Source organism: Nyctereutes procyonoides, unplaced genomic scaffold, assembly GCF_905146905.1.
Source record: "Nyctereutes procyonoides isolate TBG_1078 unplaced genomic scaffold, NYPRO_anot_genome, whole genome shotgun sequence".
Lineage (NCBI taxonomy): Eukaryota > Metazoa > Chordata > Mammalia > Carnivora > Canidae > Nyctereutes > Nyctereutes procyonoides.
This window is the reverse complement of record NW_026575131.1, coordinates 53981489-54004552: the sequence shown is the minus strand read 5'-3', so window position 1 is coordinate 54004552 and position 23064 is coordinate 53981489. Positions and strand designations below refer to the sequence as shown.

Genomic DNA, 23064 nt, shown 5'->3' with positions numbered 1-23064 from the left:
TTGAGCAGCTCGGAAATGCACCTACATGCCGCCCCGCGGGCTGTGGGGAGGCCGGCGACAGCACCCACCCTCCAGGGCTCCTGAAGGGCTGGGTCTTTGGCCCCAGGTGGGCCTTCCCCGCGTGGTGGGGCTCCGGCAGCCCCGGGCACCCCTCTGGACCCTCCCTCCCTCGCTCCCTGCCCCTGCCGCAGGGGCTCAGATCAGACGCTGCCCCGCAGGACTTGCACAATCCTCCCCTGGTAGGAGAGATGGGGCAGGGGAGTAGAGGTTTTGCCCAAGCCAAAAAGAAAGGCTCCTGGGGACGCCGGCGCGGCCTGCTGTCCCGCTCTGCCGCTCTGCCACTCAGAGTCCAGAGCAAAGCCCTCGGCAGACCAACCAGCTCTCAGCAAAGGAGCACTTCCCGGGGTTTCCACCTATCTTGCCCTCTACCACCTCCCCCTCCCCCCAGTCCTCCCTCCCGTTCCCCCATCTTGTGAAGTCAGGCTTGTTTTTCAACTCCAACCTTGCGCCTGCTTCCAAGGAAACAACACACCATCAAAAAGAGGACCCGAGACCAAACTGTCCACCAGGGTTCCTCTCGGGTTTCTAGGCCTGCCGTCCCTGTGCCTCCAGGATGCCAACCTTGCTCACGCGCCCCCCGTCCCCCACTCCTACTGCCCAGACCTGACGCCCACCCTTCCCCCCCTTTCCTGGTGGTTCGGGGATGAGCCAGGCGGACGCATGAGGGAGGCTCCACACGTAGGTCTGCTTTCCCATCTGACTTTATTTCACTTTTTTTTTCTATAAAACTCCTCCATAATTTCACAATTTAACAAAAAGTTTAAAATCCAGGACAGAAACAATCCTGTAACTTATTACAAACACGATTCTCCTTTATTCCTTTTATCCAGGAGTTGGTCTCGGGCCGATGAGTGTCCTAGTTCCTAGTGAGACACATTCTTTGTAAAAACCCTTATGGGTAAAAAAGGTATTCGATACCTTTTGCTTTCAGGTGTCGGTTTACATTTTGTTCAGGAGATAGCAAAACACAGGGATTTGCACTGGGGGCAGGGGGCTTAACACTAAACACGCGGCAATCACAAAGTGCCGGCCCCTTCCTATGGAAGTGTCCCCAGAGCCCTCGGAGGCCCAGCTGCCGGGCAGCTGGGGGGCGGGGCGGGGGAGCAGCTGGGAATGCTGCGGTCAGGGCCCTGGTTGCCTGGTGCGTCCATCAGGTGATCGCGGGGCCAGCACTGGGCCCAGAGCAGCCCTGGGGGACAGCGCTGGGGCCTTCTGGCCAGAGGAGGTAACTGAGAAATGGGTTGGTGCTTCCGAAGGCCCCAGAAACAGCAGGGGGGCCAGACGCTGCTGCTCCTGAGGGCAGGCCAAGGCCTGGCCTTCCTCCAGCTGCTCCCTGGGCACAGCCCGGCTCCGGAGCAGGGCGCTGCCCAAGTCGCCGTGTGGAGCTCAGGAGGGCCTGAGGCCCTTCCCAGGAGATGCTCCCGAGGGGGAAGGACCAGCTCAGGCTCCTGGCCATGGCCCCCAGCAGCCCTCTGTGCACGGAGGGCTGGGCAGCTGCTGCCTTCCGTGTAGCCCATGTCAGGCCAGTTCCTTCTGTCCAATGTCTTAGAGTTTCCAGAGAAGAAAGATGCCCCACTTTGGAGTATTGTTGGCCTGCCTGGGGAAGGGGACGGTGACAGCACGGAGCCTGCCACACAGGCCTGCCCTCTTCCTAATACCTCAAGGCAGTGGGGCCAGGAGAGAATCGGAGCAGATGGCGAGGAGTCATGGAGGTTTCCTCTGAAAAGTTCTCGGGCCTTCCCGGCGAGTTCTGGGGATTTCACCAGGGAGGCTGAAGTTTGGGAAAGTCTTGGAGGCAGGACTCCCCAGGGAGTGTTTAGGGTCTGCCTGACAGACGGAATTGGAATCGGAGACACACACGACAGTTGGGAACCACAGGGAAGGGGAGCTTGGCACTCCCCGCATGGGAACTCATGAACTGGGGGGAGGAGAGGCCCTGACAGTGGGCTGGGGGGAGAGGGTGAGCTCACCTCCGGGCCTGTCCTTTCCCCACATCTCCTTCAGGGCAAAGGTTGGTGGGGGGCAGGGGGAGCCTTGAGTCGAGATCTGGGGAATAGAGGCTGAGCAAACAGGGTCCCAGCCCCCAGGAGCCCCACCCAAGGTGGGCTCACGCCATGAGGACATCCTGGCTGAGAGGGAGGAGGAACCAGTTTGGCCCTTGGAGAGTCTCAGGCATGCGAGGAGTTGGGTCTCTGGACTGGTGTGACTCGCAGGGGTGGGAGGGCCGAGCCTAAACCAGAGACAGGTGTGCCCAGAAAGGCCTGCCACTGGCTGGGCCCTGGCACGAGGGGCTGGCTCTGAGTCCTGACGCTCCTCAAAAAAACTCCACAAACTATCCCGTCTTATTTGGCAAAAGCTCATTTTTTCAAAGTTCGAAGACTCCAACAACAGAAGGGAGGAAGAGGATCCTATGGAAGGAGGAAGAGGACGAGCCGTGGGGGGCGACACACGTCATGGCCTGTGGCTGGTGGAGGCCAGGAGGTCTGCTCCTGGAGGTGGCCCCCAGTCTGACCAGGCGCCAAGTGCGCGGCGGCCCCTGGATGCCTGAGGACCTGCTGCCCCATCGTAGTGTTCACTGGCCCTGGGCAGGGCCCTCCGCGCCCCGGGACGACGAGAACATCCTGGGAACCACAGAGGGACGATTCCTCCCCTCGCCTGGAGAGGGCCGGTGGTGCTCCAGCTCGGCCTCCAGCCCAAGGACAAGACCAGTGGAAACATCTTAACCTAAAAGTCCCGCCTTACTCACCCCCCACCCCCCACGTGCACTGCTGCCACGGAAACGCACACCCAGAAACCGCTCTGGTACCTACAGTGCATACACAAGTACACTAGAGAGAACTATACAGACAGAGTCCCAGCACAGTGAGAGCCCGCCGAGGCGCTGCGGCCCTCTGCGCTCCTGGGGCACGGTGGGGGAGGGGGGTGTGAACCGTTTGGGAAGGCTGGAGGCAGTGCCCTGGCTGCTCAGAGAGGCCGGGGCAGTGAAACCAAGCCTCATGCCCCGCCGTGGAGCAAGGCCCCCACTGCCGGCCACATTTCCTCCCCTTCTGAAGTGAGGCCTGGTGCTGCCTTCAACACCAGCTGCTTTCCAAGGGGGGCTCAGGTGACGGCCCCTGAGTATTGGGGAGCAGCGGCGCTGGCCTGCCCCCCCTCAGCCTCAGGGCTCCCAGTGAGGTGGTGGGGAGGGCGGGCTGGGAGCCGACGAGGAAAGTGCAGCTGGCCGTGTGGGCCGAGGACAGGGCGGTCACTAAGGCAGTGCTGCGGGTGGGTAAGTCGAGAGAGAAGAAGGAAGGCGGGGCCCGGACGCGGCCTCCTGGGGCCCCAGCGGAGAGGGCCCGGCACCCGGCCCAGGGTCATGTGGCCACGGCCTCCAGGTAGCTCTGCAGCTTACGCACGGTGGTCTCGTCCAGAGAGAAGAGATCAAAATCGAAGGTGGTGTTGGTGACGTTGAAGTGGCCGGTCTCCTCGATCAGGTTGACGATCTAGAAGGTGGTGGCAGGGTGGCTTCAGGAGCAGGACGAAGGTCTAGGGCCGCCCTCTCCCACCATCAGGGAGGGGAGGGAGGGGTGGGGAGGAGGGAGGGGGACGGGAGGAATTCCTGGCTTGGCAGCCAGGGGTCCAGCAGCGGCAGAACAACACCCCCCCTCAGCCAGGCCCCCTCAGGGGTGGAGGGCAGGGTGGGGGGACACAGAGGGGCGGGGTGGGGCCAGTACCTGTTGCAGCACGTTGCGCTCCCGCAGCGCCATCAGCCTCCGGTGCAGTTCCACCAGCTCGTCGGTGTAGGCCTGGGGGGAGGCTGCACTCAGCGCTGAGCGCAGGCCTCCGCCCCGCCCCGTCCCCGCCCGCGGGGCCCGCCCGTCTTGGCTCAGGGCCCTGGGAAACAGGAAGGCCTGCCGGCAGCCTAGGCCGCTCATGGCGGTCCAGCTGGGGGGGGGGGGCAGGGTTCCCTCCCACCACCTGCCCAGTCCAAGCCCGCCACCTTGTCGTAGGTGCCCCTCTTGAGGATCTTCTCAGGTTTGCTGCAGGACTCGGGGCTCCTCCGGCCTGATGCCTGCAGGGCAAACCCGGGTCTGCTCCGTGCTCTCCCCAGAGTCCCCTCCCCCGTGTCCCCTGCCGGCAGAAGGCTCTCCCACCCCTCCAGGGCCATTTGCCCTAAGCCCTGGACTGCCCGTTCTCCCTCCTCTGATGATGACTCCAAAGGCGGCCCATCCTGGGGAGCAGAGACCTCTCTGGGGCCTGGGGGGCGGGGGGCAAGCCTCCCTCTGCCCCCACCATCAGCCTCAAACTTTGGAGAACTACAGCCCAGGATCAGAGCAAGGTCCATCCCTCAGCCCTGCCTCCAGGACATGAGGGCAAAGACCTGACCACCCAAGAGATCTCCTCCTCCTCCTCCTCCCCACCCAGGGCCCACCTGGGCAGCCCCCAGCTTACCTTGCTGTTGGGTGGGGGTGGTTTCTTGGAGGGAGGGGGCTCTCGGCTGGGCAGGCAGGAGTCAGCGCTGTTGTCACTCTCACTGTCACTGAAGCTCAACCTGAACACAGAACACAGCACCCTGTCAGGCCTTCACCACCTGCTGCTCCAGGGACCTGCGGTCTTGGCTCCTGCCCTGTGGGAGGCCACGTGTTCTGCGCTTCCCTGGACCTCAGGAGACCAACCTCACCCAGTTATAGGCAGCTACTGCCAACCGAAGGCAGCTCTGCTTTCAAGGCACAGAGCCCCAAGGGCAGCTCTCTGACACCCGGAGAGGCTCAGGGGGGACCCCTAGGGCAGGGGTCCTCGGTCAGAACACAACCCACTGGCACTCCCTCAGCTCTGCTGCTGGTGACCTCGTAGGTGGAGCTGCCTGTGGAATTTGCCCAGAGCCAACCGTAGCTCCCACCTGACCTGACGCACTCTGGATGGACAGCAGGCTTCCAGGAGGCACACTGGGCACCCTGTCCCCGGGAACAAGTGTCCACACTCTCTCAGAAGCACATGAACCTATAGCCACGTCTCTCTCCCTACGTCTGCACAGAACATGCCAGCCTGCTGCCTTCAGCATTCTCCAGAGAGTCTCGAAGCACAGTAAGCAGGTGTGGAGGGAGCTCATCCGTGGGCCAGCCACACACAGCACCCTTGGGAAGTCTCTGTCCAGGGCCCCCAGGCCCTGAGGACACTGTAGGCTTGACCTAGTGAGGAGCCCCCACAGCCGTGGCTTCCCGACTCATCTACCACGCCATCTATGCTTTCTCCCGCCGGAAACAGGCCTCCCCAGGGAACACAGTGCCAGAAGCACTGCGGCACACGTGGCGGCCAGAACCTCAGCCCTGGGGGCTCTGGTCTCACTCCCCCGAGGTCAGGGCTGCCCTGTCCTCAGGGGGATTTCTCCCTCGAGCAGCATCAGTCCCCAGGACCTGCTGTCTTCGGGGCAGAGGCTGCTCTCTCCGCAGCTCCCGCAGCTGCAGGTCATGGGGCTGGGGGGGGGGCAGGGGGAGACCAGGCAGGGGGGCAGTCTCTGCGTTGCTCGGGTAGCACTATAGCATCATCCAGGCCCACACATGGCCCCCGTGCCCATACACCCTTCCCTTTCCCCACCTCTGTGGGCCCACCGGGCAGCAGATCCCCGGAAACAGGATGAGGTGGGGTTCTCTCAGCTTATCCCAGGCAGCCAGTGTGGCCCCCTCCCTGGCGCCCCCACCTCCCACATCTGCCCCTGGAAAGGACACTGAAGACACTCATGCACATCTGGTCCCTGCGCTACTCTGGAAGCCACTCAGGGTGGGACCCACGTGCGTTAGTGCCCTCAGCCCCCCGCTCCCAGGACCCATCACAACCCACACTGAACACTGCCAGCATCACACTGGGCAGGGCAGGAAACACAGCAGTCACCTCTGCCCCGGGACAGTCCCGATCCCCAACGGCCCACGCCCCAGCTTCCCTTACCTAGAGGGTGGGTGCTGGCAAATGCAAAAGCCTGTTTAAAGACTCCCTCAGCAGCAGCTCTAAGGACACGGATCTAACCACCATGGCTAATGCAGCCCCGACGCCCAGCCTATTTTAAAGGGGAGCTGCTGAGATCCCCAGATCTTGGCTTCTTAGGAAGGAGGAGCTGTATTAAGACGGGACTACTGACTCCCAGGTTAGCCCTGTCTGCAGACCTGGAGTGAGGCAGACATTTGCTCTGGGCTGGAGACTAAGGCTGGGGGCGGGGGGGGGGGGGGGGCTCCCAGGCTCTGGGGGTGCCCAAAGGAGGAGCCTCAGCTCGCCCTGCTGAGGTCAGAACAGACGTCACCTTCCCCAAGCCGGTGGGCAGCCACTGCAGCTCCCCATGCTGGGGTGTCTGCAGGGCTCTATGCCACACTTATGGGTGAGGGGGAAGAGGAAGCAATCCCCTGGCCCAGAAGCAGAGGCACAAGCACTCCTCCCCCCATATACCCTTGGCCAAGACTGGCCCTCGGGCTGCCACGCATGCCTCACTCCCTTCTCAGATGGCGATTGCACTTCTTTCCCCGAACACCCTGGGCCCTTCCTGCCAGCCAGCCACCTGAAGAGCCTGAGCTTCATGAAACTGAGAGAGCATGCAGCCCCCAGGTGCGCCTTGGGTGTCCCAAGGACACTCCCACCCTGGCCTTGCCGCCTCGAAGCCCCACAACCGCAGCACAGGCAGGCAAGAGCCACCCTAGTTCACCCCCACGCCCGCCCACCTCGCTCCCCACCGGCCCAGGCACCTGGAATCCCTCCCAGCATTCGTCTTGCCAGAGGCCTCCTCGCCTGATGAAGAGTCGTCCTCATCGGATTCCTCAGACTGCAGGTCCTCCACCATGGAGCGCAGGGGTCCTGGGGAGGACAGTGACAGAGGGAGGGAAGGGGAGAGAAGCCAGATCAGAGCTCTGCCTGGACCCTACTGGTTTCCCTCCATGCCCAGGGCTACACGGAGCTTCCTGAAACCATGGCCCCCCAAACACACCCATGCAAACCTGCCTCGGAGGTCCCTCTGGCCAGGGTGAAGACTGCCACCCACCTCCTAAGGGGGCCGCTGGCTCCCCTGCCCCCTACCTTCCTGGCCCTGCTCGCAGGCCTCTGGCACCTGGCCCTGCTCGCGGGTCTCTGGCCCCTGGACCTGCTCCAGGGCCTCTGGCCCCTGGCCTGTAACAGGACTGCAGGGCCCCTCCATTGCCCAGGCCAATGGGGCAGCCCTCCTCTGCTCTGGGTGCAGGGAGCACAGCCTCTGCCTAGAGCCACGGCAAGCCAGCCCTGGCCAGGGAGGGCGAGGCAGCCAGCCCTGGGGGCTACAGAACCCTCCTGGGCAGACTGCACCCCTGTTCCGGGCTGCCCAGCCCCTTAGCAACCCCCTCTGCTGCTCTGGGCCAACCGTCCTCTCCTCTCTCCAGAGGCTCACAGTTCCAGTCCCCTACAGACGGCATCTTGGTTTATATTCCTGTTACCAAGGCAACAGAGGGACACAAAGCCCTCAATTACCTTGGTCACATGATCCTGCTTGGGCAGGTTCCCCCTCCCTTCCCCGTAGATAAGAACCCTTGGAGAGAGTGTGGGCTTTGAGCATCCCATCCCCCATTCCCCTCAGCGACTGCTGTCTGAATTCCAGGCCAGACCCTCCCCCACCCCCCATCCCCCCCACCCCCGCACATGCTCCAGTCCCCAGCTCTCCCAACCCTTGATTCTAGGCTGTGGGGGCAGGAGAATCTTGGCCCAAGCCACCAGAAGAAATGCTTCCGGTTTGAGGGTGGGCCCCTAGCTGCCCTTTCACACCAGCAGCCGGCAGGCAGGGGCCCCCTGAGGCCCACACAGCACCTAAGGAAGGCCCTCCCTGCTCTGCGGTGGCCAAGTGGCCTTTATGGCTTCTCCCCATGAGATATGCAGGGAAAAGACAGAAATGCAGACTGCTGGGCTCTGAGTCTGAGTGTCAGCCAAACATGCAGCAAGAGCAGAGCATTCCTGCCCCATCCCAGGAGAGCTCTGGTGGGGTGGTGGTCGGTGGGGATGGGGGTGAAGATAGAGCGTGGCTGGGTGAGGAAGGGGATGGGGGTGGGGGTGAGGATGGGGTGAAGACTATGGCAGGGGTGAGGTGAGGATGGGGTGGCGGGCAGGCAGAGGAAATGAAGCCTCTATCTGCTGAGGCGGGGGGGGGGGGGGGGGTGCTGGCAAGGAGGGTATCGGACCAGGCCTGGGCTTCTCTCCAGAGCCCCCACACACACACAGCCAAACCTGAGGGCCCAGGAGACTGATACCAAAAAAACAAAAGACCACCAGAAAGAGCAGCACTTCTCACACCCGGCTGGAGGTCAGCTGACCTGCTTCTGTTTGGCTTATACAGACTCCCTGAGCTTCCACAGACCTATGGACATGGGTCTCTGTCCAGGGCCAGGCTGCCCCACCCTTCCTGTCATCTAGGACCTGCTGTCCCCAGCCCCTAGTAAGGCGTCCAAGAACCCTTAGAGCAGGGGCAGCAGCATTCGGACTTGGAGTGTGCTGACGCCCGGGCAGGGAGTAAGCCCCCCTGCAAGTCAACCCCATGAAGACAGTCGTGAAGCCCTTTGATTGGAGCCCAGACCAGAACACTCCCCAGAGGCTGTGACTCTGTCCCCCCCACCCCCCACCCCCACCCCCCCCCCCCGCTTTGCACCACGCACCTTGACTGTGGTTCTGGGAAGGCTCGAAGTCCGAATCCGAACTGGAGTCGGAGCTGGAGCTGGAGTTGGATGGGCTCGACTGGGCAGACTTCAGCCCGGGGCAATGCGGATGGGCAGGGCAGGGGAGAGAAAACAAGAATACTCTCTCAGTCCCGAGAAAAGGAGCAGACACTAAATGCCCTCTGGTCGCAGGAATACCTGGCCGGTCTCTGCCCAGATCCCGATTTAAAGGGTCACTGGAGCTCCAGATGCCAGCACCCCTGGCCTCCAGCTCCCCCTGGGTCCCAGGACATCAGCCAGCATGCACAACGTCACGAAGGACCTTTCTTTTTCCACTGAGAGATTTGAAATTCCTAGCAGTTCCAGGACAAGCTGCATACCACACGTTCAATCTGTCCATACGCCTGGACAGGAGGACAGGAAACTAGTCAAGCTCTTGATGCAGGGCAGGGGGCAGCACCTCTGTGGCTGCCCATCTGTTGGTGGGTCCTGCCTTCCTCTGGTGACAGCACGTGCTGGCTGATGTGGGCAGCGGTGCTGCAGGGTACAGCTGAAGGGCCTAGACAGGAAGGGTGGGTGCAGAGACCCAGGTGCTCACAGCCCATCCCAAGGCTAAGGGAGGACCGAAAGCTGTCTCCCTGCCATGTGCTATCATCCACCAGGTGCCTGAGGTCATGATGAGCATGTGTGCACATGACAAGCAGGTGAGGACAGGGCAGACTGGAGCCTGCCCGTGGTGTCACAGCCAGTCACGCCCACCCCCTTTCTCTTCCTGCAGCCAGCCGCCCCAAGTCAGCCACCAGGGGGCAGTAAAAAGCCAAATGGGGACACCAGACCCTAGGACAGGGGAGGGCAGTGGTTAAGCTACCTGGGGCTCCACATCCCGTGGGGGAACACGTGCACAAGGCAGGGACCTCTGGCAGAACAGAGGCAGAGTCTGCTCCTGGACCCTTGGTTTCTGCCAACAAGCTCCTCCAAAGGAGCAGCGCAGGAAGCCATGGGCCAGGGGCACAGGTTCCAAAGGGCAGAGGAGCAGAGTCTGCAGTTCAGGGGGGCTGCCTTGGCCCAGGGTGTGCTCCACGCACAGGGGACCCAGAAAGCTCATCCTCAGGATGGCCTGTCCAGTTCCCTCTGAAGGAACTGACAGCTTCAACACTGGGGACCAGGGACACCCCCCCTCACTGCCCCCATCAAGAGGAGGGAGGGGACCAGGAGACAGACAGAGGCACCCTGCAGCGTCTGCTCAGGCCTGGCAGGTGCTGCACAAGAGAAGACCCTGGGAAGAGCCCCTGACCTCTGGGGCACAGGATAGCCCCTCTAGATGGTCTGTGGACCAAGGGCAGCGCCCGGCCTGCAGAAGGGGCCCCAGGGAGGCACACGTCCTTCCTCACTCCATAGACCCACAGAGTGATCCAGGCTGCTGGCAAACAGACTTTTGGCCCAACGAGTTAAAGAAGTTTCTTCTCTATGGTTTACCATATCCTGCTGGAACCCAATGCAGGCCTTCCCAATGTACGTACCCCTGCTAATGCCCCCTATTCACCCACCGTCACGCTGGCAAATGATGTTCCCCGGAGAGCCCTCCCTGAGAAACCTGGCCTAGACTGTCATCAAACACCAACCACTGAAGAGGTGCCACACAGGCCAGTGTGACCCCCAACCCCCAACAATGGGCCTGGAGCCACATGGCCCCTCCGGCATGCAGACCCCAGAGTTCTTATGCTGGCCCAGGGGTGCTGGGTTCTGACCCTGGCTTTTTTCAGTAGCCCCTCTGGGTTTAAGCCTCAGTTTCCCTAACAATAAAAGAGCATCTTGGCTGGCCTGGCCTCTGCTAAATGTGTGTATGTCTGTACCAGAAGCTAGCACACCAAGGTCGAGGTCAACTGTGCCACTGACCTCTGGGGGCACAGAATTCAGACAGAACTGGGCTGGGGCATGGGCGGCAGGGGCCGTGAGGCAGACACAAAGTAGCAGGCCCAAGCACTAGACCAGGGGTGGCAGCAGTGCCTAGCAGGGAGACTCAGGTCAGCAGACCCTGGACACGGGGAGGCCTCAAGAGGCCGGCTTGGGCCCTGTATCAGAAGAGGCAAACACTGGCGTTGTTCCTGCCAAGGAGTGAGATGTGCTTCTCTGGAGGACCTGTCCCTCTTCCTTCCACGCCAATCCAAAAGGCAGCAGAAGGGAACCCAGAAATGGTTCCGGCCAAAAGAGCCTAGAGGAGATGTGGGTCAGAAAGTGCACAGGAGGCCACTGTGAGTGCTGCCTAAGTGTCCCGGTGCTCAGGCCACATGGAGTGTCCAGAAGGAGGGCAGAGGGCCACCTGGGCCATGACTAGATGGGAGCCACTGGCACAGAAACCCCACAGGCCAGAGACCACAGGGAAGCCACTGGAGCTGCTGGTGAGTTTGGCACAGGGACTCAGACAGGGAGCAGCCCGGCCACCTCTGAGGTCTCAGGGGACAGGCGACTTGACTCGGGGCCCACATGCAGTCAGAGCTCTCTGGAGGCAGTGCCTCAGGTGGCCTCCAGGGCTGATGGCCAGGGAAGCCGGTGTCTGGAAAGCTATCCGCCACCTCCACCACTGACATCTGTGCCTCACTGATGGCCCCAGGGTAGGCAAATGTTAGCGAGTCACTGTCTGGCATCCTGTGGGTGGTTTGGGTCTTATATATGCATGGACCTCTTGTGGCTAAGCCTTACTGTTCAGAAGTCTCTCAGGACGCAGGCAGTGCTTCTAGAGTCAGGAGAAACCCCCAGGCTTCCTCGAGCAACTCCAGCCTCAGGACGCGGTGTTCAAGGTCACAGACACTGGCCATCCAGCCAGCCCACACTGAGCAACAGGCCCACGTGGAAGGAGTGCCTCACAGAGCCTCCCGGGTGCTCACGATGATGGCCACACCAGGATGGCCACGTGGACACCCAGAACAGGGCACAACGTGCAGCTCAGGCAGGGAACCAGGGCAGAGACGTCCACCTCTTCCCAAGGCAGGTCCACCAGCCCTGGGCATAGAAAGGTCTTGCCTGAAAGCACCTGAGGTGAGAAAGAGGGCAGGAGCAGACGGAGGAGGTGGAGGCCAGAACAAGTGGTGTCAGCACCCGAAGAACCTCCAGCTGCCCAGCAGGCTCCTGATACAGCCCCGGACTTCTAGGAGGCTTCCACAGATCAGGACAATCTCAGGGTCCTCCAAAGTCAGCGCAGACAGTGTCTCCGGCCGTGAAAAGGGCTGGCTGGGCACATGGCATCACCAGCCCCATGTGTCTCCCAAAGCCATTGGGGCATGCTGTCACCCCTAGCTGGCACCGTTGCCTCCAACTGTCTGCCCATGGAAGCCACGCACTCAAGACATTGGCGCTGCTGACGAACCACTTGTGGCTTCGTCTGAGGGAGCCACTTGCCAAGTTCCAGCGGAGCTCTGAGCAGCAACACCGCAGGCAAGGCTTCCGCCTCCAAGAGTGAATGAAGGTTTGGAAACACAAAAAGGCACTGTGGGCTGGGACCGGTGACACAGGTCGGGGGTCACTCAGCCACCCATCTGGCCAAGCACCTGTTCTCTGACCCCTGGATGCCAAACGGCGCTCTGAGATGGGGCTGCTACCTGAAGCCACAGGGAGGTCTGGCTCCCCGGGCAGCAGTCTGGCTACTGGCTGCTCTGTGGCTCAAGCCATCTCTAACAGCGATCCTCAGAACTGCCTGGAACCTCGGCTGCAGCAGGAGCCCTGCACCTCTCATGGTGACAGGATCCAGCTCCCAGGAGGGGTGGGGAGGCTCAGTGGCCTGCTGTAGCTCTCAGAGGAATGGGATGAAGATGCTCTGGGATGCCCCGCTAGCAGAGGGAGTGAGCCCCCTGATGGACGGATCCTATGGTGGCCAGGGAAGGGGCAACGGTGACCCACGATCAGCCACCGAGACTCTGGCCTGTGTAGGGGGCTGTCCAAGGAAAAGGGCTCTGACCCGAGTATCAATCTAGCACACTCTACCAAAAACCATCCTTCCCTAAGCACCATCTCCAAAGTTTCCTGACACAAAGGGAAACTGAGGCTTAGTGAGGTATGGAGGTTCACCCAGAGCTATAAAGAACACTGAGGGTCCTGATCCCAGCCTCCTCGTCCAACCTTCGGGCCGACCAGGCTTCGAGCAGCTCAGAGGCAGGAGAGAGAGGACAAGGGGAAGGTGGGGGGAAGGAGCCACCTCACCTCGGTCTTGAAGGAGGCTTCGTCCTCTGAGTTGGACTCCTCCACTTCCGGAGGCTTTTTGATCTCCCTGGGCTCACTCTCAGCCTTGACTTTCTCCCCTTTGGCGCTGCCCTTGTCCTTGGCTGGCTTTTTGTCCGAGAAGGAGGAAGACGAGGTGCGGGGCGAGGTGCTGGGGGCACTCCTGGACCCCTTGGAGCTGCTCTTCTTCTGCTTTTTTGGCGCTGGGCTTGGGTGAGTCGGCGGCGGCTGGCCGCTTGCTGGAAGACTTGGGTGGGGGTGGGGGCGGGGGCCCTCCCTTGGGGGACACGCTCTCCAGTTTGGTCTCCTTCAGGGCCATCTTGGGCTCCTTGAACGCGGCCTTGGCCGGTGGGGCCTTCTCTTCCTTGGGCGGCCGGCCTTCACCCAGCTTCCGTGTGGTGTCCTTGGTGCTCCTGGCCTGCTCGCGCTCTGGCTCCTTGGCTGGAGCCTTGCCCTCGGAGTCCTTCCGCGGCCGCTCCCGGTGCTCCTTGGCCGTCTTGTGGGTCTTGCAGGCCTTGCTGGTCTCCCTGCTGGCGTCCTGAAATGCCGGGGCAGGAGGGGGAGAGACACGGTCACATGGCATCTCGGGGTCGCCCTGCTCCGCCTCCCCCGACCCCTACAAAGTATAATCCACCTGATTCAGACTCAGCTAGAGAAAATCTTCCATAAAGCGAAAAAGTAAGGCAGCAGGTGAGAGTTTTTAAATGGAGCTGTCCCTTTAAACTACTAGGAAGTGTCAGCAGGTCCCGGGCGACTGCAGGCTAAGATTCCCCTCTGAATTGAACTGACATTCCCTGAGGGATTCAAGAAGAGTACACGGTGAGTCAGATATGAGACAGGCAAGCCACATCTACCCACTCCCACTCCAACACCTTGCAGCTTCCCGGTGGCCCAGGGGAATGGAGGCTGCGTGTGGTGTTGGGGGGGCCGGGGGGACTACCAGCAGGCCGGCCCCCCGTCTGTCCCACACAGAGCCTGCGTGCCTCCTGCCCGGTCACCACCACCCCAGCCCCAGTGCACGCCCAGCACAGCTGTTCTTTGATCCCCACGGTCAGCATTTCTTGAGCACCTGCTGGGTTCCCAGGGACTGTGCAGAACAGCTCCTAGAACCGTCGGAATCAAAGCTACCTGGGCAGTGTTTCTAAAAACACATGATTCTTGGGTCTCCACCTTGAAGTTCAGAGGGTTGACGGTGGCACCCAGACTTTGGCGTTGATCAGCCAGGTCATGGAGCTCCCTCTGGGGACAGAGGTAGAGATGGGCTGTGACCCAGGCTGCTGCAAAGGCTGGGTTGGGAACTCCAACTCTGCGTGCCTGTGCTTCCTCCCAACGAGGGCGGGACCACCTACCTCACTGAGCAATGGTGCAGGGACTGGCAGGCTGGAAGCGCTCAACCAAGAGGTGGCTGCAGCCACTGCCACCCACTCCTAAGCAGCTGGTGCACCCTGCAGGCAGGAGCCCCGTCTGACACCTTGTTTGGGCTTCCTTCCTATGGACACCCCATCATCACCCTGTACATCCAGGCATGACAGGTGCCTGCTGTGGTCAGCTGCTGAGGGCTCTGTCCCTACTCAGTTGGCCAGGTGCACAGCTGGGCCCAGAGGCTCTCCAGACCAAAGCACACCAGGACACCAACAGAGCCAGACCAGATGGTGATCCGCACCACATAGGCAGGGGCTCCCGAGGCAGCCACGCTTCACCAGTTCACCCCAAGGGCCAAGGGGGCAGGCTGTAGGAGGGTGGAGAAGCCAGGAAAAACCCCCAGCAGCCAGGCCCCTGCTGCTCTTACAGCCCAAACACAGAACCCTCCCAGCAAAGAGCCACAGGGACAGACGGCACAGCCTTGACCACCTCTGATCCACTCAGGTCGCTGTCCTCTCGTAAATCCGTAACCTACATCAATGCCAAAGGTTCGGGCGCAGCCCACGTGGCCCTGGGTTGCTGCCGCTTCCATGGAGAAGCATCACCTGGGTGCCCGGGCCCCAGCTCTTACATTGCTAGAGCAGGGGTGGGGGAGTGCTCACGCCATGAACCCCCAGCAGCCCGTCTAATGGGGCAGTCCCCTTGGGACGATTTTGCAGAATTAGAGCTCCATTCCCCAGCAAGCTGCTCTCCCAAGAAGCAAACTCCACGTACAATTCAGCCTCTTCTTGCAGCGCCCATGTGCCCACTCGGGCTGCAGGAACTGGTCCAAGCTCCAAGAGGCAGGGCAAAAGCACACCCAAGAGGCATGCTGGCCAAGGCCTTGGATGTGGTTCCCACTACGCCATCCACTCCCCACCCGAACCCACCCCATCCTACCCCTGAGCCCTGGGGTCAAGCCAGCCTCCGCTGCTGCCCAGGGCCTGCAAAACTAGCAGCAGCCTTCGGAGCAGTGGCTCTTCACTTGGGGATCTGTGCAGAGACCGCAGATCGCCGGCTCTCTGAATTCACAAGCTAACTTGAGCATAATGTAGATATTCCCAGGGGTAAGAACGCCTTGTAGTCCTATTCTCAAGCTGTTAATGACCTGAGAATAGCTTTAAAAATGAGTTTCAGAGAAAGATCAACCAGGCCAAGAAGCCACCATCAGAGAGAGAATCATGATGTCCCTGAAGCTACATGTGGACAGTCCAGGGGAGCTGCCAGGCAGGAGCCAAAAGGAACAACCATTATGGGAGTGTGAGCCTCCAGGGGGTCCCGCCCCTCTCCCAAGAGGCTCCAATCCCTGCCTGCCCTGGTACCCACTAAGGACAGAACCATCAGGGAATATCCACCTAGGGCCTCGACAGCCAGACTCCCTAGCAGCCCCCAGGCCAGAGGGCTAGGCCCTGCAAGGACCCACACCTTCTCTCCCAGCCCCCTCTGCCTGGAGCATGTGGCCTGGCCAATCAGACCTTTTGGCTCCAGGCTGCAGAGAGCCAATCTAGGAGAAAATAGCCGGTGCCCAAAGTAAGGTCCTCAGCTGAAGGAAGAGGATGGTGCACTGGCTGCGCCGTCCAAGGAAAGCAGAGTGAGACTGATGGCTCAGAAAAGTTTCTTGGAGAGGTATCAGCAGAGAAGAACCTGCCTTTCACTGCCTGAGAAACCTATGCAGGCACCTCCTCAGTCACTGCCTGGGTGGCTAGAGAGAAAGAGCCTGGGGCAGGGAAAGCGACAGAGAACCATGCCCACCCAACCCTCCCAAACCTGGCAGATATGCCCTTCTGGCTTGGGGGCTCCTGGGGATCTCAAAGACATTGGTGAGAGATGCCACAAGCAGCCTCGGCAGATGCAGCCCTGTTGGCCACTGGGGTGTCTTTACCCAGGAGGGCATTTCCTCATGGGGTCTGGATGGCTTGCAAGTGACACGTACAGAAGAAATGTTAATTCCTACTCTTCCTATTCTGTAGAGTCCCAGAAAACTCTGGATGGCTGAGAGAGAAGGCACCAAGATCTCCAGCAAGAATTTTTCTTCCTTTTAACTTCCATATGGTTCAGGGAAGGACAGACCCAAGAGACTGGCATGGAGGAGACCCCCAGAGCTACACTCCGTACCTGGACTCTAACCACACGGGTCTGGAGAGCTCAAGTCAGACAAATCTGGGGATGTCAGAGACCCACTGGCCTTGCAGAAAATGCCAGAAAGACCCTGCCTGGGCGATGTGGCTTCTCCTCCAGTGCTGCTGCTGAGTAAAAAGCTGTAAGACAGCCTGAGAGCTCAACCTGTCCCACCTGGGGTGGCCCAAGCCCACAACACCCAACAGGTGAGTGAAGCAAGAAAAACACAAAGATGAGAAGTGGATAAACTTGTGGGATCAGTGACTGGTGTATAAGCAGCTGCCTGGAGAGCCAGATGAGCTTGGCTCCGGGACACAGAGCCGTGTAGGCGGCTACAGGGGAACAGAATGCACACTCTCGAGTTTATATGTACACTAGGACACTATCTGAAAGGCTCCAGTGACCACTCCTTAACAGTTCAGAGAGAGGTCTCAGGAAGGCAGAGTGCTACCTGCCCAACAGGACTGAGACAAGATGACAAAAACGTTTCTTCTTGGGGGAAATGAGCCTTCTCACCACATCATCCCACTTGGCCCTTCCCCCCAATAAGCCTTCTATGCTGAGAGCTGTTCCCAAAGAAAAGAGGCCAAACCTGGAATAGCCCAGAGAGGAGGCACCCAGCCCTGGCAGATGGGGCATCCTGGCCATGCTCAGGAGGCCTGGGAGTTGGGCAGTCGTGGCTGTGGTGGAAACACTGTCCACGGCCCCCAACCATGCGAGACTCTCAGGGTCCTGTCTGAAGGGACCTAAGGCCCACTGACGTAATGGGAGCGGCGAGGATGGGGCAGGCTCTCTGGCCTTAAGAGGAAGAGGGCGAAGAGCCTGCAATCTCTTGGTTGCTTGTGCAATCCGGCAGGGGCCAACCCTCCTAACTGGCAGGGATCTGCCAGGTGGAGTGAAGAGCTCTAAGAGGAAGATGCCAAGGGAGCGAGTCTGGGAACGGAAGATCCAGCTCTGTAGAGGGGCTGCCCTGAGCCCAGGACCCACCACTGGGCCCCAGTGCTCCCATGGGACTGGGCCTTCCGCCTCACTAACCTTGGAGCCGTGGGATGGTTTGGTCTTCTTGGGGTCAGAGAAGGCAGAGAGTGGAATTGTGGGTAACATGGGGTAGTCGGGGCTGGGCCTGGACACCGTTTCTGCTCCTTCGGGCATTACCATCACCTAGTGATAAAGAAGAGACAGGTGTTATCAGTGAGCAAGGAGGCAGGCTGGATTTCTGACCGGCAAGAGGAAGTCTGCCTGCAGGAGCTTGGCCAGAGGCTAGGGGAGGGGCAAGGGAGGATGTGAGCACCGTTTTTCCAGAAGAATCAAAGCATGTCCTCCATGAGAGGCTGGGTGCCAAGTGCTTGGAGCAAAGCGGGCTCGAGGTGGAGAGCGAAGAGAAGCCAGGGTCCCAGGATGGCTGGGCCCAGGTGTGGCCACACGGCCTCTGGGAGGAGAGCCCGGAGCGCGGCGGGCAGGAGGGCCAGGCCAGAAGACTCGCAGAGCGTGCCGAGAAGCACAAGAAGGCAGCTGTGGCCCAAGCTGACCTGCACGCTGCAGTTTAGAAGGACCAGAAGCACGGTTTGGAAAGGCGAGAGGCCAGCCAGACACCCACACTGGGCAGCCACGCGGCGGAGTGAGCAACTTCTGACGGCCGTGCACAAGGGGGACTTTGCCGGGTCCTGCATTTCTGGGAGGTGTGGGGTGGAGGGGACTGAGCCCTCCTCTGCTCTCAAGCAGGTGAAGGTGACTGACTCTGCAGCATGGGAGGCAGAGGCAGGGCGGAACTGTGCGGGGGTGGGCGCAGCTCTCCACAAAAGCCCAGCACGAGCCTGCGGGGAGGGCAGCGAGTGCCCCGCTTGGTTAGCAAACTGCTGCGAGGAGGAAGGGCCTGGGGTCCTGCCGGGAGGTGCGCCCGGGAGACACCTGCCAGGTCCAGCGCGGCTTCCCAGCTCCTGCCGCACCTGCTGAGGGAGAGAAGGCTTGGGGGCAAGCTGTCCAAATACTGACGTTACAAGTGAACATGACTAGCAGCCAGCCACTCAGAGGGAGCCTTCCAGACAGCAACGAGACAGAACAAAAGAATAAAGCGCACGGTTTAAAAAAAAAAAAGGATGAAAAGGGGAAAAAAGCATTTAGCTCAGTAGAACAAGCACCGCTAATAACCTTGAACCCCTGAGATTCCTTGAAAAGCCACACCCTTCCTCTGAGGAGGCTGGCATCAGGGGACAGCAGGGCTGAAAGCAGGGCAGTGAAGCCCCTCATGGCACCTCGACCAGCAGGCAGCAGAAGCCAGAGGTGCAGGTCGCTGCCCAGAGCCCATCCGAGCACAGCACTCCGCCCCACAGCGCCCAGAGCCCAGCCAGGCAGCCCAGACCTCGGGCAGAGCACCGCACTTGGGGCTCGCAAGGACTCGCAGGGCATGGAGAAGCCACGACAGGTCCCGACTCCTTCACTCGCTCTTCCTTCCACTCTCGCCTTCAGGCCTTCTCAGTCCCCTCGAACTAAGGTCCTCGCCTGACCCGGCTCCAGGACAACGCAGCCAATGCCTCTCCTGTCCCTCTTCCCTGCTACAACAGCCCTCTGCAAAAGGTAAAGTGAACCAGCGGATCTAACGCCACCTCCGCCGCAGTGCCTCACGGGGACCCATCACACCTGATGGGAATACAGACCCTTGGCCACGGAAAGAGGGCTTCTACTGTGTGGCTCAGCTGCCAGTGGGGCAAAGCACGAGACACCATGCTGAGGAGATGGGCAGCTGCCCTCCTGAGGCTGGCCCCTGACCATCTAGCAGGGAACAAAGCCGATGTGGTCACTGCTGAGGCAGCGCCTGAAGCTCTGGGGGACCGGCCAGCGGAGGGGCAGCACGGAAGGCAGGGCTCATCGACCTACGGGGTCAGCTCGTGACTCCAGTTCTTCTAGCACCAACATCAATACGGGCGGGTCTGCAGTCATCTGCCACAAGATGGCAAATGCCAGCCCCACTGGGGACACTCCACTCCAGAACGGCAAGCGAGAACCACAAGTCACGTGTCGGCAGCTACTCTCCCATAAGCGCTATGCTCTGCTGTCAGCCCACGGCGAGCCCCAAAGGGTGAGAAAGTTCCTGACCAACCAACCAGCTCTCTGGGCAGCCCTCCCCAGGGTGCAGAGACCACTGTGCCTCACCCTCCCTCTCCTGCCTCCAGGACGGGCCCTTCCCAAATGCTAACTGGACCGGCAATCCCAACCTCTCCCTCTCATCACCGCCTCCAGCCTCCACTTTTATATGCTTTGATGATGTACAGCGAGCCTTCATCTCTTCTTAGCAAAGAAACCCTCCTTACACAGGAGGCAGCGGGGGACAGCCCCTTGGTCCTGGAGCTCTGAGGAGAGGCCAGGAACAAAAGGCTAACTGCACGTGTGTCTCCCAAAGAAATGTTGGCTACAGAACCTCTGAGTCACAAATGCTCTGGCAAATGTTGGGCAGCAGAAAGAAGGTGGAGGGGGATCCCTGGGTGGTGCAGCAGTTTGGTGCCTGCCTTTGGCCCAGGGCGTGATCCTGGAGACCCGGGATCGAATCCCACGTCGGGCTCCCGGTGCATGGAGCCTGCTTCTCCCTCTGCCTATGTCTCTGCCTCTCTCTCTCTCTCTGTGTGTGTGACTATGAAGGAAGGAAGGAAGGAAGGAAGGAAGAGAAGCAGAGCTGGGGAGGACTGCGGACCCCAGCACCCCTCCCCACTTCCTTGGTTCTTCCAGAAGTCCCAGGCAAACTTCAGGACAAATGTCTGTGTAAACGGATTCCGACACCTGTTTGTTCCCATCAGCCATCACATGCTAGGTTATAATCACAGGCTCACTGTGTATAGGGAACCTGACAAAACTTAACTGAATTTTCTACAACGAGTAAGTGACTGCCTTTATTTAAAAAAAAAAAAATTTAAAAATGTCAGAGGCCCAACTGAATAAGAAAGGACTACTCTGGAGGCCTAAAGAAGCTCAACGCCCACTCCCTATGTTGACTGGGGAGGTGGGTCTGCCCTACCACACACTCACACTCATGGCCCTGACCCGAATCCTCCTGGCTGGCACCCAGGCAAATGCTCAGTGGCACTGGGGCACTGAAAGGTGGCGCTGGGATGTCTCGTATCCTCGGCCTGGCCCTTCTTCAGGACAGGAGGTCCAGCCTACAGCCCAGCACCCCTCCTCCTCCACAGCCAGTCATGCCATCCACACCAAGCTGCCCCTGCTCCACTTCTGAACTGTGCTCCGGGCCCTCTGCCACCACACACGGATCCCCAGCCACACGACTCACTAAGAGGCCTAGGTTCTAAGAGCTGATGCTTTTGTCTAGCCTCACTAGGACAAAACCGCCAGGCAACGCGCATCATCAGGGAACCCCACAGAGAGCCACTGCTGTTTCCCCAGATGACGCAGCCCCAGCATAGCCTTGCCAATCCGGTTAAAAGCTGGCTCCTGCGCCTCGCCACGCTGACGGACTGGCCTCACGCCCATTCCTCCCACCCCTCCTTCCCACGGAGGAAGCTGCTAATTAACCACAGTCAAGCAGGAAACTATGAGGACAACTAGTCACTAGTCATCAGCAGACAACGCCCCAGCACCTGCTCAGGACACCTGGGTCCTATGCGGTGCCACCAGGTGCCACCAGGGCCAGCTGCCCCTCTGGGTTGCGGGCACCCAATCAGTGCTGAAGAGATGTGCCTGGGAGCCCCTGAGGCCGCTCAGTACCAAGAGCCACACAGGAGCCACGAGCAAGCTGCCAGGGCCCCCACAGCATCCACATGAGCAGAGACACACTCACCCCGCCAGCCATCAGGAGCTTGTACCGGAACTCAATGGTGGGGTTGTTGAAGGTGAGCTTCTCACAGCGCAGGTGGTTCACAGGCGGGTTGCCCTCCAGGTTCAGGAACAGGTCATAGGTGAAGCACACCTTCCTCGGCTCCTCCTTCGACAAAGAAAATAAGGAAGTTCACCTCAGAGGGGCGGGCAGAAGCTGTGGGGACAGCCACGAGACTCTCCCCCATGCCAGGTCTCCATTTCTCTCCCCCTCAGCCCCTTACCTGCTTCTCTCGTGTGCCTCCTTCTCATCTATTCCATTAGGATCCAAAACAAATTAACTTACTATTTGCATTGGACCCAGCAAAGCAGCCTCCACGAGAGAAACCCAGATCATTAAGGCTGATGTTCTCAGACGGTTACTGGAAATATTCCTGCTGATGGCACAGACGGCCTGGTGCACACCCTCCCCTTCGACGGAGAGGCTGAGGCTTGAAGGCACGGCTGATCAGTGGCAGTACGGAGGTCTGAGCCCAGGCTCCGAGGCCTATGATTCCACAGTCTCCACCCCCTGTTCCCTTCCTGGAAGGGAGACAGCTTCAAAGACATCCAAATGGCCAACAAGCACACGAGAGATGCTCAACATCACTAATGATCGGGGAACGGCAAATCCAAACCACGACAACACCTCCCAGCCCTTAGTATGGGATTTTTTACAAAGTGAAAAATATCAAGTGGTGGTGAGGATGTGGAGAAGCTGGGGTCCCTATGCAAGGCTGCTGGAGTATGCCATCACCAGTGCAGTCACCCTAGAGTGCTGTCTGGGAGCTCCTTGACATGTTAAATATAGAATAACCTATCCCATGCATCCCTCCTAATACGTAGCCAAGAAAAATGAAAACATATTCACACAAAAACTTGTACATCCATGTCCATAGCACAGCATGGTTCACAATGGTCAAAGTCAGAGCAACCCCAGCGTCCACTGACGGATGAACATAAGGTGTCTCTTGACCCACGGGCACGTCACTTGGCTGCAAACAGGAGTGAGGCTCCCACATGCGCTGTCCCAAGGACGGACCCTGAACACACGACACTCAGGGAGGGAACCAGACACAGAAGGCCACGTGGCCTGTGATTCCAACATATGTGACACGTCCAGTGTCGGCTTATCCGTGGACAAGAAGGGGGCTCCTGGGTGTCAGGAACTGGGGTCTAAGGATAAGGAATGACTGCTGATAGAGATGAGGTGGTTTTCTGGGGAGATGGAATATTCTAGAACTAAAAAACTAATAGCTACACAGCACTGTGAATGTACTAAAAAAACCCGCTGAATTTGTATGCTTTAAAAGGGAATTTTCTGGTACACAATTTTTTAAAATGCTCTCCATCAGGAGAGAAAACCTTAGGAGTCGGGGTGCTGGTTAAGGGGCCCTCACATCAGGATGGGGCAGTCAGGGGTAAGGAAGGAAGAGGGAAGCACAGAGCCTCCCACATAGGCATGCCCATATTCTTTTTTGTCCACCCATACCAGCAGGGTCACAGTCCTCGGGAGAGAAGGGAGTAGACATCAGGGCTGAGCCTGCATTCCTGCCACTCGGACTGCAGCCAGGAGCTTGGTTTGCCTCACCTTCCTCCTCCTCCGTCACCCTAGCCAGCAGCTGCATGAGCCAAGCTGGGTTTTTTGAGCTCCAGTGAGTGAGTGATGCCTGGGAATGGGAATGTGGCTGTCCCTGTGTCTGCTTCTGAATAAAGGGGAAAGGAGTGGGGTCCTGTAGTTGCACATGGACGACTCTGCCCACCCCCCCCCCACCCCCCGCATTCAGTCCATAGGTAGAAGATGCACCTGTGAGGTGAAAGAGTCATAGACTTTGCCTTCTGGGAG

At 59.8% G+C, this 23064-nt stretch overlaps 1 protein-coding gene across 1 annotated transcript in view; it reads right to left on the bottom strand.

Moving 5' to 3' along the window:
- Window positions 1–743: 743 nt before the first annotated feature.
- The window catches only part of MLLT1 (MLLT1 super elongation complex subunit), a 67425-nt gene continuing 45104 nt past the window's right edge, over window positions 744–23064 (bottom strand). Inside the window, 10 exon segments of the mRNA XM_055342915.1 lie at window positions 744–3542; window positions 3774–3845; window positions 4040–4111; window positions 4492–4591; window positions 6768–6876; window positions 8691–8778; window positions 12885–13100; window positions 13102–13440; window positions 17457–17582; window positions 21205–21348. Of these exon segments, the coding sequence (XP_055198890.1) occupies window positions 3414–3542; window positions 3774–3845; window positions 4040–4111; window positions 4492–4591; window positions 6768–6876; window positions 8691–8778; window positions 12885–13100; window positions 13102–13440; window positions 17457–17582; window positions 21205–21348 (1395 nt within the window). The 3' untranslated portion in view covers window positions 744–3413.